The sequence below is a fragment of the Patella vulgata genome, chromosome 5, assembly GCF_932274485.2.
Source record: "Patella vulgata chromosome 5, xgPatVulg1.2, whole genome shotgun sequence".
Taxonomy (NCBI): domain Eukaryota; kingdom Metazoa; phylum Mollusca; class Gastropoda; family Patellidae; genus Patella; species Patella vulgata.
In genome coordinates, this window is record NC_065883.2 from 66,336,021 (window position 1) to 66,348,441 (window position 12,421).

Sequence of the window (12,421 nt, forward strand, 5' to 3'; positions counted from 1 at the left end):
TCTACTGTCTACAAACCAGTGAATTGTTCCTCTTGTTTCCCACCAGCTTTGGTTTAATTCTGACTCCCATACAAACGTAGAGGATATCATCGCACCGGAAGTTGAAACCATGTGTCTGATTCGTTGACCTTTACCGGCAAACTTCTCCGTTCTATTGAAAATTTCGTACATGACGCCTGTAACATCACCATCTGTTATTTTGACATCATGCAGCAGCGAAAACAAATCACCTGAAATATATATTTACAGTTACAGCAGCCTGTGATATTAATGATAAAACGTGGGGTATAGTTTAACAGAATAGCTAACAGCATTGTGCGTGTGAGTATGGGGTTTGTGGTGACTGAACACTCTTCTGAGTGACCAGGCCTACTCTATGCGGACCTCTAAATATTATGTAATACCCCAGGGTTCGCATTGAATATGTTAGCTATCGCAGATTTCAGAAACAGAAGCTACCTTTGTAGCAGATTTCCTCGGGGCTATTATTATGAGTTGTACCTGTATTGACTCTTAGTTGCTTTCCATTTCGAACTGCTGCTTCTAAATATTCCTTTGATCCATATATGGCACTTCCAGACGATGTATGCGAAAAGGCCTTGTGCCAACATTCATCCACTAACCATTTAAATTGGTTTCTACCTGTACTCACATAGTTTAATATATGTTCATGAATTTTCCACCTAAAAATTTCATCCACGGCTTTAGTACGAGCATTTATTTGAAACCAATAGGCGGGTCTTTTGATGGTTTTTGTTGAGGAACCACCGTGGGCAATTGTAGATGGTAAACTGACAGATATCATTGATCCGTTACAAGTAACAGTTTCGGCCTCAGCAGTTACAGTTCCCACAAGATGTAATTCTCCACCATTACTCAACATATCGAAACAAGAAGTAATTGAACCAGAAATTGGATTGCCGTTGGTATCTGTAACCAAACACGGGTCCACATTGGTAAACGAGAATGCATACCACTCCATGTCATGGGCGGAGTTTGAGACAGTTTCTGTGCGAAGGTTTAACTGGTAATTCCAAGAGGAGATTTTGGCGTTGACTTGTATGTCAAGGTTCACTCGCCATGCTGAGCTGTTTGCTCTGTTAACGAGATTGATTCCTAAATCTTCGTATGCCATCGCCCATACGCCACTGGATGGAGCCTGACTTGTATGAAGTGAGTACATGGTTGGAGTACTTTTATCTTTATCAACAAACACTTTTATGGTTTCTCCATTTTGTACAGAATTCGCTAGACTAGTTGAACTGCCATATATAATTTGACCTCCAGATGTTCTTGATAAAACTCTATTCCATGTACGGGTGTGGCAATAATCTACAACGAGAGAGAGGTGTAATTTAATGCCCACCCAACACCAGGCTTTTGGCTTGTCAACGGCGCCTCGAGTCCTTGCCAGAGAACAGAACCGGTTGTTGTGGATGAAGCTTACATTATTAAATAGGCGACTCTACTCTTTGTCACTTAAAGATACATTATGGAAGATTAGATATAGAGCTAACAGTCCTCACTATAATAGTTAAAAACTACATAATGTAAATGGGATATGCTGACAATTTCTGTCAATTTGCTTCACTCTAAGCCAGGAAAACCCTATTTTAAAAGTACTGTAGCCTTGATTGCCATTGTTAACGCTCTCATGATAATTAACAAAGTCTCGATTATCCATCGAGAAGCGTTGAACAGCAAATCGGCGGGTGTGGCGCCAGGCAGGGTAAGCTTACTCTTCCGGACACCTGTTACCACTGTTTGTCGTGTATTTTGTACACGAGGAGCAGTCCATTTGCTGATTACACTATTTTGCTTGAATACACTATTTTGCCTATAACGTTTTTTAGGACTTCGAATTCTGTCTTATGGTTTGGATTGTTCGTACTTGGTTTTATTTTATTTAAATCCAAGGAAAATCGGACATATAAGATGGCATCGAGAGTTGATTGTGGTCTTTTCATGTTAGTAAATTTCTAATTAATAGTTTAAATAACATGCCAGGCCTGAAGAAAGACCTGCAATAGGCATATTTAACAAACATAGGATCACAATAAAACTAGGTCATTATCTACATCCTACACAATTTCACCTGTTTGGTAGCTGGGCCGTTTATAAGTGAGAGGAAACCACAGCCCTCGGAGAAACCCAACAGTCGACCCACCCCTTGTCATGCACAGAACTATGACGGATTACAACAGTCGGATATTAGAATCAGACACTACTAGTCATATGAAACCTTAAGAAGCGGCAAGTGGTCACACAAGTTGTCTGGTTAGTGTAAACGTATATGCGTTGAATGATAACAATTACTATTTACAGCTAAATGGATGTAACCATATACATTGTTAACCCAAAACCCTGGAAGTTCGAGGTAAGTTTTAACTGCATTAGTGACATTTTATAGCATCGAATCTGGCACTGGGTGGACAGTTGGCCAGCAAGAATAATAAATACCTGGTGTCGAAAGTTGACAGTTTGATCCTGTAAAACCACTTAAACAGTGACACATCCCTCTAAAAAATGTTCCACCATTTTCACAAGAAGCCTAAAATACATGCAAATTGATAAATGACGTTAGATGAAAGGAGACAAATTGCATTAACCATTTCAACGAGATAAGTCAAATCAATTCAGTAATGTAATCTAACATGTAATGGAAGTGTACGTCTGTACTTCCAGGAAGAAGAAAAGGGCAGTATTTATCCTAAACTAATCGCATTACGTTAAGCCCGTTTCCATGCGCGAATTTTCGCGGGTTACCAGGAGTTAAATCAGAAGAATTACAGTATAGACTGCACAATAGGCACCTTATGTTAGACACAATAGGTACCTACATTTTAGGCGCCCGTAGGTACCCTACATCGTTTGTAGGCAAATGCAAACATTTTGACCGGCGCCTTGTAGGCGAACAAATAAACCAGGGCATCTTTTAACCCCGTAACCCGGGTATAACAGGGCAGGTCCCAGGAAAATGGCGATAAATTATGCAGCCTCTGGCACCATCAAGAGCTCGAGCTAATTTCGAACTATTTCTTCTTTGTATAGCGCCGAGAGTACGTGAGTGATCAGCGAGTACACGTGTTCAGTAACAGTAGACCAACAAGCCTCACAGTAGTACTGTACAACGCATGTATGGTATCACAAGAGATGATGATGACAGGCAGGCCTCGGTGGACCAAGCTACGAGCCTACAGGTCGCCTACCAATTTGAACACTCCTACAAAAATCATTATTGTCGGCGAAATATTTGGTGGAGGGGGGGGGGGTAATTCGGGGTTTTTTTGGCGTGAGGGTGTACACCTTTAAAAACATTTTCAGTCCTACAGTGTTCACGTATCAATCTTGGGAATCAATCTATCAATAAAAACGTAAACTTGCTAAATTCAACTGTGTTTTTTGTGACCCCGGAGGTCAAAAGGCCTAATTTTCCGTTTTTGCACTAGGAAGATTTAAAGCAATAAATGTCAGCTTGAAATATACAAACTAAAGCGAAACCTGTTCTAATTAATAATATAAACATTTAAAATGTATCGTTAGTTGGTCTTAGCACCGAACTTTTACTTGGAACGTCGAAATAGATCTTGCATAACAGAACCAAAACACTTCGAAACCGGTTTCAAAAATACATATAAACTGGTAAATCAAAATCTCTCCGATTTAGTTTCAGAACGATTGCTATACATAATGAAACTAGTTGTCCGAAAAAAAAACCAACTGAATAGTTTCATGGCGGGACTGCAGCCTGTAGTTTTAGATTCTATTGAATCCATTTTATCGCTATCAATGATTTAAACCAGCATGGTTCCCCGATTTCATTTTCTACAGGTCTGCACACCTTTAAACATATTTAAGTCCAACAGTATTCAAGTATAAATAAAGGAATCTCACTGATATATATCAACCATGTGAAATTGTGAATAAACTAAATGAATATAGAAGTCTAAAGACAAAATCCTGAAAACAAAACTTAACATGATGAATGTATTTTATTGTCTTACCGTGGTAATAACCTGACAGTCCGTGTAATTATAAGTTGATAGAGTGAAGTTCAGCACGTTACCGGTGACCAGAAAACACAATTTCGTTCCGTCCATTATATTACACATCACTGCCATATCACAATCATCATAATATATACATTCGCCGAGACAAAACATTAACTTATCTATAGGTAGTGATGTCAAGGTACTGTGGTAAGGTCCTGTTTCTGTAAATCCAGCTATTTGTCTTGGTGTGAGGTGATGCCCAACACAAAGCCCATTACTTGATACAGTTAATAGGAGACCACAGAAACAAAGTAATGATAGTGTATATTCGAATATCGTAGACATCTCATCTGTTATATAATAACAGGCTCGGTTAATCTGACTAATTTAGGATTTCAAGTCGTTGATCATAAAAATAGTGATAAACTCATACTATAGAATCCAATCAATGAGCAAATGACATTTCATCTGGAATAAAACAGTGTAGACCCTTGCGTTGTTTTTCTAGCACACGATAACGTCCAGGGATCATTGCATTGCAAACTATAACTTTTTCTAGTTAATGAATATTCCTTAGGTGTTTCATTCCTTTTATCTATTGAATTATTGAATGAAAAGAAGCCTCACACTTCACTGACATAAACGTGTTGTTGTTTATGAATCTCTTTATTAGTTTATTATTTATGAATATTTCCAAAGTGATTAAGCAAATGGATATAAACGTGACACAATTCAATGAGTAATAAAACAATAATTGTATTCCAGAGAATTCCAATTAAAACAGCACTTGAGCATATCTCTGCGTTTTGATATAGGTTCAGCGATCCGGAATCTTTTAACTATGCTTGAAGCCTATTCCCCAGGATACAAACTGCAGTCGTACATAACGGTGTCGATAACAAATCATCCATACGTTTCAGATATTAAAGGAGCTAAATCGCTAATATTTGGGACCTAGATATTGATCCAAATGGGTCGCAACGCATTTAATAATGTAATCTGATTCAGATTTGATATCAACTGATTTACATTCAATTGTTTCCGTTTTGACTCTAATTTCAAATTAGTTATGTCCAGCGAAATACGGCATGAGTCTCAACCGAATGGCAATTTCTAGCGTCTGGTTATTCCAGTCTATTGCGCATGCTCACCAGATAAAATATCTCGTCACCGTTTGACATGGGTTGTGGAATATGTCTAGCCTCATTCTTTCTGGTCACTTGTTACAAATGACGCTGAAACGCACTATGGTACACGATTCGTTTACCAATGATAAAATGTTTATCTTGTCTTAAATATTGGATATCAGAAGCCTGCCTTTTCCCGGTAAGATCACAACATCAATGTTGATTTGAATTGACAAATAATTCGTGTTTTCAACGTGTCAGACTTTTGATGATACTGAGTTAGAGACTTAACTACTTAAAAATATTAAATATGCGAGAGAATAGAATTGTACAGTAACGAACGTGCAATATTTTGTTCGATGTGATAATATTTTTTTTTTTGTTTTTTTTTTTTAAATATTTTATTGACTGATATATAATTTTTACAGTGAAAGGTATATAAGCAAATTACAATAATAGCAATATACATATAATATTGAATAATATTAACATATTTATACATACACAATACAGTTACATTCGCTTAGTTATCAATATTGGCCTGTTTATAAATTACTATGGTCGACGATGTTTGTTAAGTATTCCCATTTTTTGATAGATTCGTTATTTAAGTTAAGTTCTAAATTCGCTCTTGATAAAAGAAACGCTAAATAACTTTCTTTACATGGAAGTTTTTCTGATAATTTTGATTTTAATATATAGTATTTAGTTAATATGATTGCATGATTTAAGAATAGTATTTGGTTGGGATATTTAAATTTAGGTAGGTGGTCATGCAATTCGTATAAGCCAAGATGTATTACAGAGGGACAAAGATTACTATAAATGTTATTTATACTCAGGATATTGTGAAGTATTTTCCATAACATTTGTGAGTAAGAGCCGAAAATAAATAGATGAATAACGGTTTCAATGCTTGATTGACAAAAGTCGCATAATGTTGTAGACACTTTACCAAATTTGTATAATTTAGAATTTGTGTATATTATCCTGTGAATGTATTTGTATTGAAACATTCTAGTTTTTGTGTCTATACATGACAAATTTATCAGTTTGAATATTGATTTGGTTGTGATGTCGTCAATCGTACATCCAAGTTCGTCTTCCCATTTGTATATCGAGTTTGGTTTAATGAAGTCAGAGTTTATTTGTTTGTAATATACATCTCTTGGTTTTAAATCTTCATGGTTCATCTTATAAAATTGTTTCAAATTTTTCATAATGTCGTTTTGTATTATTGTTTTGTTGTCTTTTTTGTTACAGTTATGGATTCCATTATCGTCTAAAAGGGTGTTTTTATTTATTTTTAAGCATTTTGTTTTATATGCGTTCGAAATACATTTCCTATAACCATACACAGTCAGGAGTTCATTTGGTGTATATGTTTCTAACGGAGAATTTATTATGTCAGCTACAAATAGTATATTATACTTTTGTATTAGGGTTTTATTATAGTTATCTTTTGTTTCTAAAATTTTGTTCATGTACATTACTTGGTTTTGTAGTTGTATATGTTGATCTATATTACTGTTATATATTTTAAACCAATTGGAGAGTAGTTGTGTATAAAACGGTGAGAATATCGTAATCTGTTTTTGATCATAGTTACCGGATAATAATAATAGAGGGTCATAAGGAGATATAGCGAAAGAGAAAATATCGTACCAAAGCTGCTGTTTTTGGCTAAATATTTTTTTTATCCAGAAAAAGGATTTACATGTTATATGTTCCTTTAAATTCACCATTTTTAAACCACCGGAAGCATAATCCTTACATATGACCTCACGCTTGATTTTGTCCTTACCATTCCATAAGAATTGGTAAAATATCGTATTCAATTCATCGATAGTTTTGTCAGGTATATATAAGGATTGTAATTGATGTGATAGTGTGGACAGGCAAAAAATTTTTATAATAATAATTTTACCACTTAATGATAGGTTTCTGAAAGACCATTTGTTGTTTAACATGTTTTTGATGTGTTCTAGTTTATTGTCAAAGTTAAGTTTGTTTCGGAGGTTTGTGTTAAATGAGAAATAAATTCCTAATATTTTTATGGCTGTAGAATTTACTGTCAAATTGAAATGTATTGCAAGCTGATTTAATTTTTTGCTGCTTGAGTTTAGATTGTAGGCTTCAGTTTTAGAGTAGTTGACAGAAAGACCAGAAATCAGCTTGAATTGATTTAAAACTTCTAGAAAGTGACGTCCCGACTTAAAATCCTTTAGCAAACAGGTAAGATCATCGGCGAAAGCAACAATTTTAGCACCGTTTTGTCCAAAACTTATCCCCTTGATATTCCCGTCGTTTCTTATACATTCGCATAACGTCTCGATAATTAAATTAAATAGATTTGCGGACATCGGATCTCCTTGTCTTACACCGCTTAAAATCGGAAAATATTTGGTAGTGTAACCATTGTTTATTACAGCACATTCTATGTTTGTGTACATAGTTTTAATCCAACGTATAAATTTTCTTTTGAAGCCAACATGGCGTAATACTTTAAACATATATGAATGGGAAATTGAATCGAAAGCTTTATTGAAATCCACTGCCAACAGAAAGCCTGTAATACGCCTTTGTTGAGCTAGGGAAAAGCAGTCGTCTAGAATTCTAATATTTTCATAAATATGTCTTCCAGGCACAAATGCCGTTTGATTGGGATGAATTAGTTTTTCTAAAAAAAGGTCTCAATCTAATGCATAGCGCTTTACTGGCTATTTTTATATCAACATTTGTTAAGGTAATGGGCCTCCAGTTATTTAACTCGTATTTGCATTTATTGGGTTTAGGCAGAAGTTTGATGATAGATTGCCGTTGGATAACTGAAAAGGAGTCGTTTTCAAATCCTTCGTTCAGGGAGTCCAGAACAAGATGTTTGATTACTGGCCAAAAACAGGAGTAGAACTCTGGAGTCAAACCGTCGTTTCAGGCTAAGTTCCATTTTTAAACGAGTTAATCGCCTTTTGACACTCTTGGTCATCTAGCTTGTGCTCGAGACAGTCTGCTTCATAATCCCCAAGTTGTGGCAGAGAGAGATTAGTTTTATCAATAAATTTTTCGATGCCGCATAGTTTTGTTACCTTTTCTGAATATAAATTGTTGTAATATATTTCTATTTCGCCCATTATTTGATTAATATTTTGAATAAATTCATCGTTAAATTTCAATCTGTTTATTGTCGTAGAGATCTGTGTCTGTTTTTCTAAATTTAAAAAGAACTGCGTGTTTTTGTCACCTTCAGTATAGTACTGTAATTTTGACCTAAGTATTGACCCTTCTGCTTCATGGTTGTAAAGTATAGGTTAGATTACGAGGTTCCGTGGTTTAATCGTTTAAAGTGTTAGTTAAACCACGAAGCGCGTAGCGCTGAGTGGTAGCGCTTCGTGGTTTAACTAACACTTTAAACGATTAAACCACGGAAACCGAGTAATCTAACCTGTTTAGACCATAACCAGTTATGATATACTACGTATGTTTAAAAAAATATTCTTTTAAACTTATTAATTTAGATTTGTACATAGAACTATTTCTTTTGTGGACGATTATTGGTATGTTACATGACCTACATGACATTTCAGCACGTGTAACTTGTTGTCACGTCACGTCACTATTTATGGCCAAGTTATGTTAACAACTGAGTAATGTTTATTGAACATGTTTTCGTTGATTATTCAATGTGAGCATAACTTAAAAGAAGAATAAGTACATTGATCAGTAGTTAGTACGCATGTATAATAGGAGCTTAGATTCGTGTGTATCAGTTTGAGAAGAGGTTTCCTTCTTGCTGCAGTTCTGTGTCTTTTTATAATGGATAGTGACGACGATTTTCCCGTGTCTTCTCAAAGTGTAATTAACCAGGAGTATTCGGACACTTTATTAACACAAGAGGACAATTTTAACATGTATTTCAATGATGAAAAGATTAAACCTATCTACAGCGATATAAGCAGTGATAATGATGAAACTGTGGAAATTAAACCAGCTGAGGTAGACACCCGGTTCGCATCACCTATAACCGACGATGCGATGTCATCTTTGACGAAGAAAATTATTCCGGGAACAACTGAAAAGACAATATCATGGGCATGTCGACTCTTTGAAAGCTGGAGAAAGGCTAGAAATGACAAAATCCGACAAGGAGATACATCTGGTCATCAACTGAGTTTCATAACACGTGAATTAGACTTTTTAAACGATGATGAACTAAGTTATTGTTTGAGTAGGTTTATTGTCGAAACCAGGAAAGCTGATGGCAATGAATACCCACCTAAAACGTTACGCCAACTGGTTTTGCTCATTCAAATGCACTTGAATAACATTGGCCGCCCAGTTAAACTGTTATCAGATCCGATTTTTAATGAGCTCAGGAATACTCTCGACAACTCTATGAAAATTGGTGCCAGTAAAGGGAATGGATTATTGACGAAACAAGCTGATGTAATTTCTATTGATGAAGAAAATATCATGTGGAAACAAGGTATTTTAGGAAATTCGAATCCACAAACTTTGCTGGACACGATTGTGTATCTTTTTGGATTAAACTTTGCTTTGCGGAGTGGTGGTGAGCATCGTAATTTAACTTTGGATCAGTTATGCATAGGCGAAAATGAACAGGCACCTTATCTAAGATATACAGAGAAAATTAGCAAAACTAATCAGCGTGGACTGAAAGAATTTAGAGTGAATCCCAAGTGTGTGACGGCATATGGAAGTGACGACCCTAAAAGATTCATAGTGAAGCTGTATCAGCAATACTTGAGTTTGAGACCTGAACATGCTATGTCTATGGTATATCTGCGACCATTGATTAAACCAACAGAAAAGATGTGGTATGCAGCAGCACCTGTTGGCCGGAATACACTGGCGAACACCGTCACAAGGTTATGTGAAGCGGCTGGATTTAAAGGTAATTATAACTTAATTGAAAGAATACTGTCATAGACCCCCCCCCCTTCTCTCGATCGACTTTAGTAACCAGAATACTATCCCACGATATTTGAATCGCACAATATGTTCTGAATCTATACGACTATTGATGAATTTGAAACCTTTTATATTTTCAGGATTCTTCACTAATCATTCCTTGAGAGCTACTTGTGCGACTCGCCTGTTTAGATCTGGTGTGGATGAACAGCTCATAGCAAAGACCACAGGACATAGAAGTAACGCTATACGCGCATACAAGCGATCGAACACCGCACAAGAGGCCTTTGTTAGTAGTGTGATCCAAGGCCAGAGTTCATCGTCTACTACTGTCCAGTCATCTAAACGACCGCTGTCTGACGATCCAGATACCACTTCGGATGGTAAACGACGGAGGAGTGTACATATTTCATTAAATATAAATTGTTAATGTGACATTAAAAAAAGAAAAATGTACTGAAATTGTGTTGTATTTCTTTCAATCAAAATTAGAGCAAGGCATTAATATTGCGATTTGGCCATTTTTGGCCATTAAAAATTGCTGCTTTAGATTTGAATTTGTTGGGACAGGAGGTGGGAGGGGGCGAAGAAAGTAGTCCCAGTCATGGTATAACTAACATTTCAGTTGGTTATACCACGCCGAAGATCAAAGAAGTTATGGTCTAATTGAATTTAATTTGTGTTTGACATCATTGTACTCTGTCATATACTCTTCGTTTTCTATTAATTTTGTATCAAGGTTTTCAAATTGTTGTATAATATCTGCCTTTAAATTTCGTCGAACCTTTTGTTTTTGTTTTGTATACTTAATCGTGCATAGTTTGATTTTATACTTTACATAGTCCCATAGTCCACGCTTATCGGAGGGATTAAAATATTCCTGTTTCCATACTTTTAGTTCAGAAAAAATTAATGCCTGATAAATTTTATCTGTTATAAGGGTAGAATTAAACCTCCAAAGGTTTTGGCCCCCTTTATGTTTGCAAAAATTTAGACATATCTGTATTGCAGAATGATCACTAAAGGTACATGGAATGATTGTTGAAGACTTTATGTTATTTATCGTAGATTCAGAGACTAGCCAAAAGTCTATTCGGCTGTGAATTGTGGGTCGTTTTTGTTTCCACGTAAACTGTTTGACGAGAGGGTTAAGGTTTCTGAATATATCAATAAGATCAACGTTATTCATGATTTTGAAAATTTGGTTCTGCCCTTTCTTTTTAATTCGATAATTTCCACCCATTCGGTCGTATTCTTTATCTAGAATGTTATTAAAATCTCCTCCGATGAGAACGGTTGTAATTTTATTATTAACTATTTGTTTTATTTCGTTCTGTAAAATTTGGAAATATTCATTTTGATCTCTGTCATTTATTGGACTGTATGTATTTGCAATTGTGTATGATTTGTCTTCTATGCTAAATCGTGCTATATTATAGTAACCATTTTTGTCATTATTATGCCCAATGAAGTCAATGTTCGTTAAATTTGAACCACAAAGGATGGCGGTGCCCGCCGAGTTACTCTTGCCATGCGCATAAATGATTGTACCTCCCCATTCATCGGTCCACAGCTTTTCGTCACCTAATGTACTGTGAGTTTCTTGAACCAGTATAATATCAAAGGCTTTGTCTTTTAACCAAATGAAAAATTTTCTTCTTTTAATTTTATCCCTGAGGCCGCGAATGTTAATAGATACAATTTTTTATGTGATTGTCATTGTTATAGAGAGTTAAACTTGGATGTATTAAAATAAATTGTAATATATAATTTGTCATTGTTGCAGTTGCTACTTGATTAATGTTTTTACATAAGATAATTATTTCATACCAGTCAATAAAGAAGAACCATTTAAAATGAATAAATAAATTTGAAGAAAATACTAAATTTGACATCTTACTGCTGTTTTGCAAGATACTATTGTATGGGCTCTAATGTTTTACCGTTGATTATATTATTATCGAAATTCAACTTTTTATGTAGTAGATTTGGTGATCGAATTAAAGTTATCTAATTGATTACCTGTAAAAAAAAAGGTAAGTTTCGCTACCAAAATAATTAAAATTATGCTAGGGCATTTTGTGTTCAGATAATTATTATTACCAGGTACATTATAATATCAATTCAATAACAGGTTTGATCTACCCAAGTGTAGGTATTCTTACCATGTATATTATATAATTTCATATATATTTACTCAAGGTTAGTCAATGTTACCAGGCAGGTTATATTATCAAACCGGGCCAGGTTTCATATGCGCAAAGATAAGCATCCTTACTATAGGTAAGTTATAATAATAATTACATAATAGGTTTGATGTACACACATTTTTGCCAGGTATGTGTTGAAGGGGGTCAAATGCCGGGGCTAAAA

The 12,421-nt window shown here is 35.3% G+C and overlaps 1 protein-coding gene across 1 annotated transcript; it reads left to right on the top strand.

Moving 5' to 3' along the window:
- Positions 1-8,722: 8,722 nt before the first annotated feature.
- LOC130012975 (uncharacterized) lies at positions 8,723-11,785 on the top strand. The gene is made up of 2 exons (XM_056101249.1): positions 8,723-10,031; positions 10,189-11,785. Exons 1-2 carry the CDS (start codon positions 8,933-8,935, stop codon positions 10,476-10,478), a joined length of 1,389 nt encoding a protein of 462 aa, XP_055957224.1. The 5' UTR covers positions 8,723-8,932; the 3' UTR covers positions 10,479-11,785.
- The last annotated feature ends 636 nt before the right edge of the window (positions 11,786-12,421 follow it).

Excerpts from the sequence above, each read along its gene's own strand:
- LOC130012975 (XM_056101249.1), top strand. The coding sequence starts at position 8,933 with ATGGATAGTGACGACGATTTTCCCGTGTCTTCTCAAAGTGTAATTAAC. Across the intron at positions 10,032-10,188 it reads TGAAGCGGCTGGATTTAAAG|GATTCTTCACTAATCATTCC; the intron begins GTAATTATAACT and ends TTATATTTTCAG.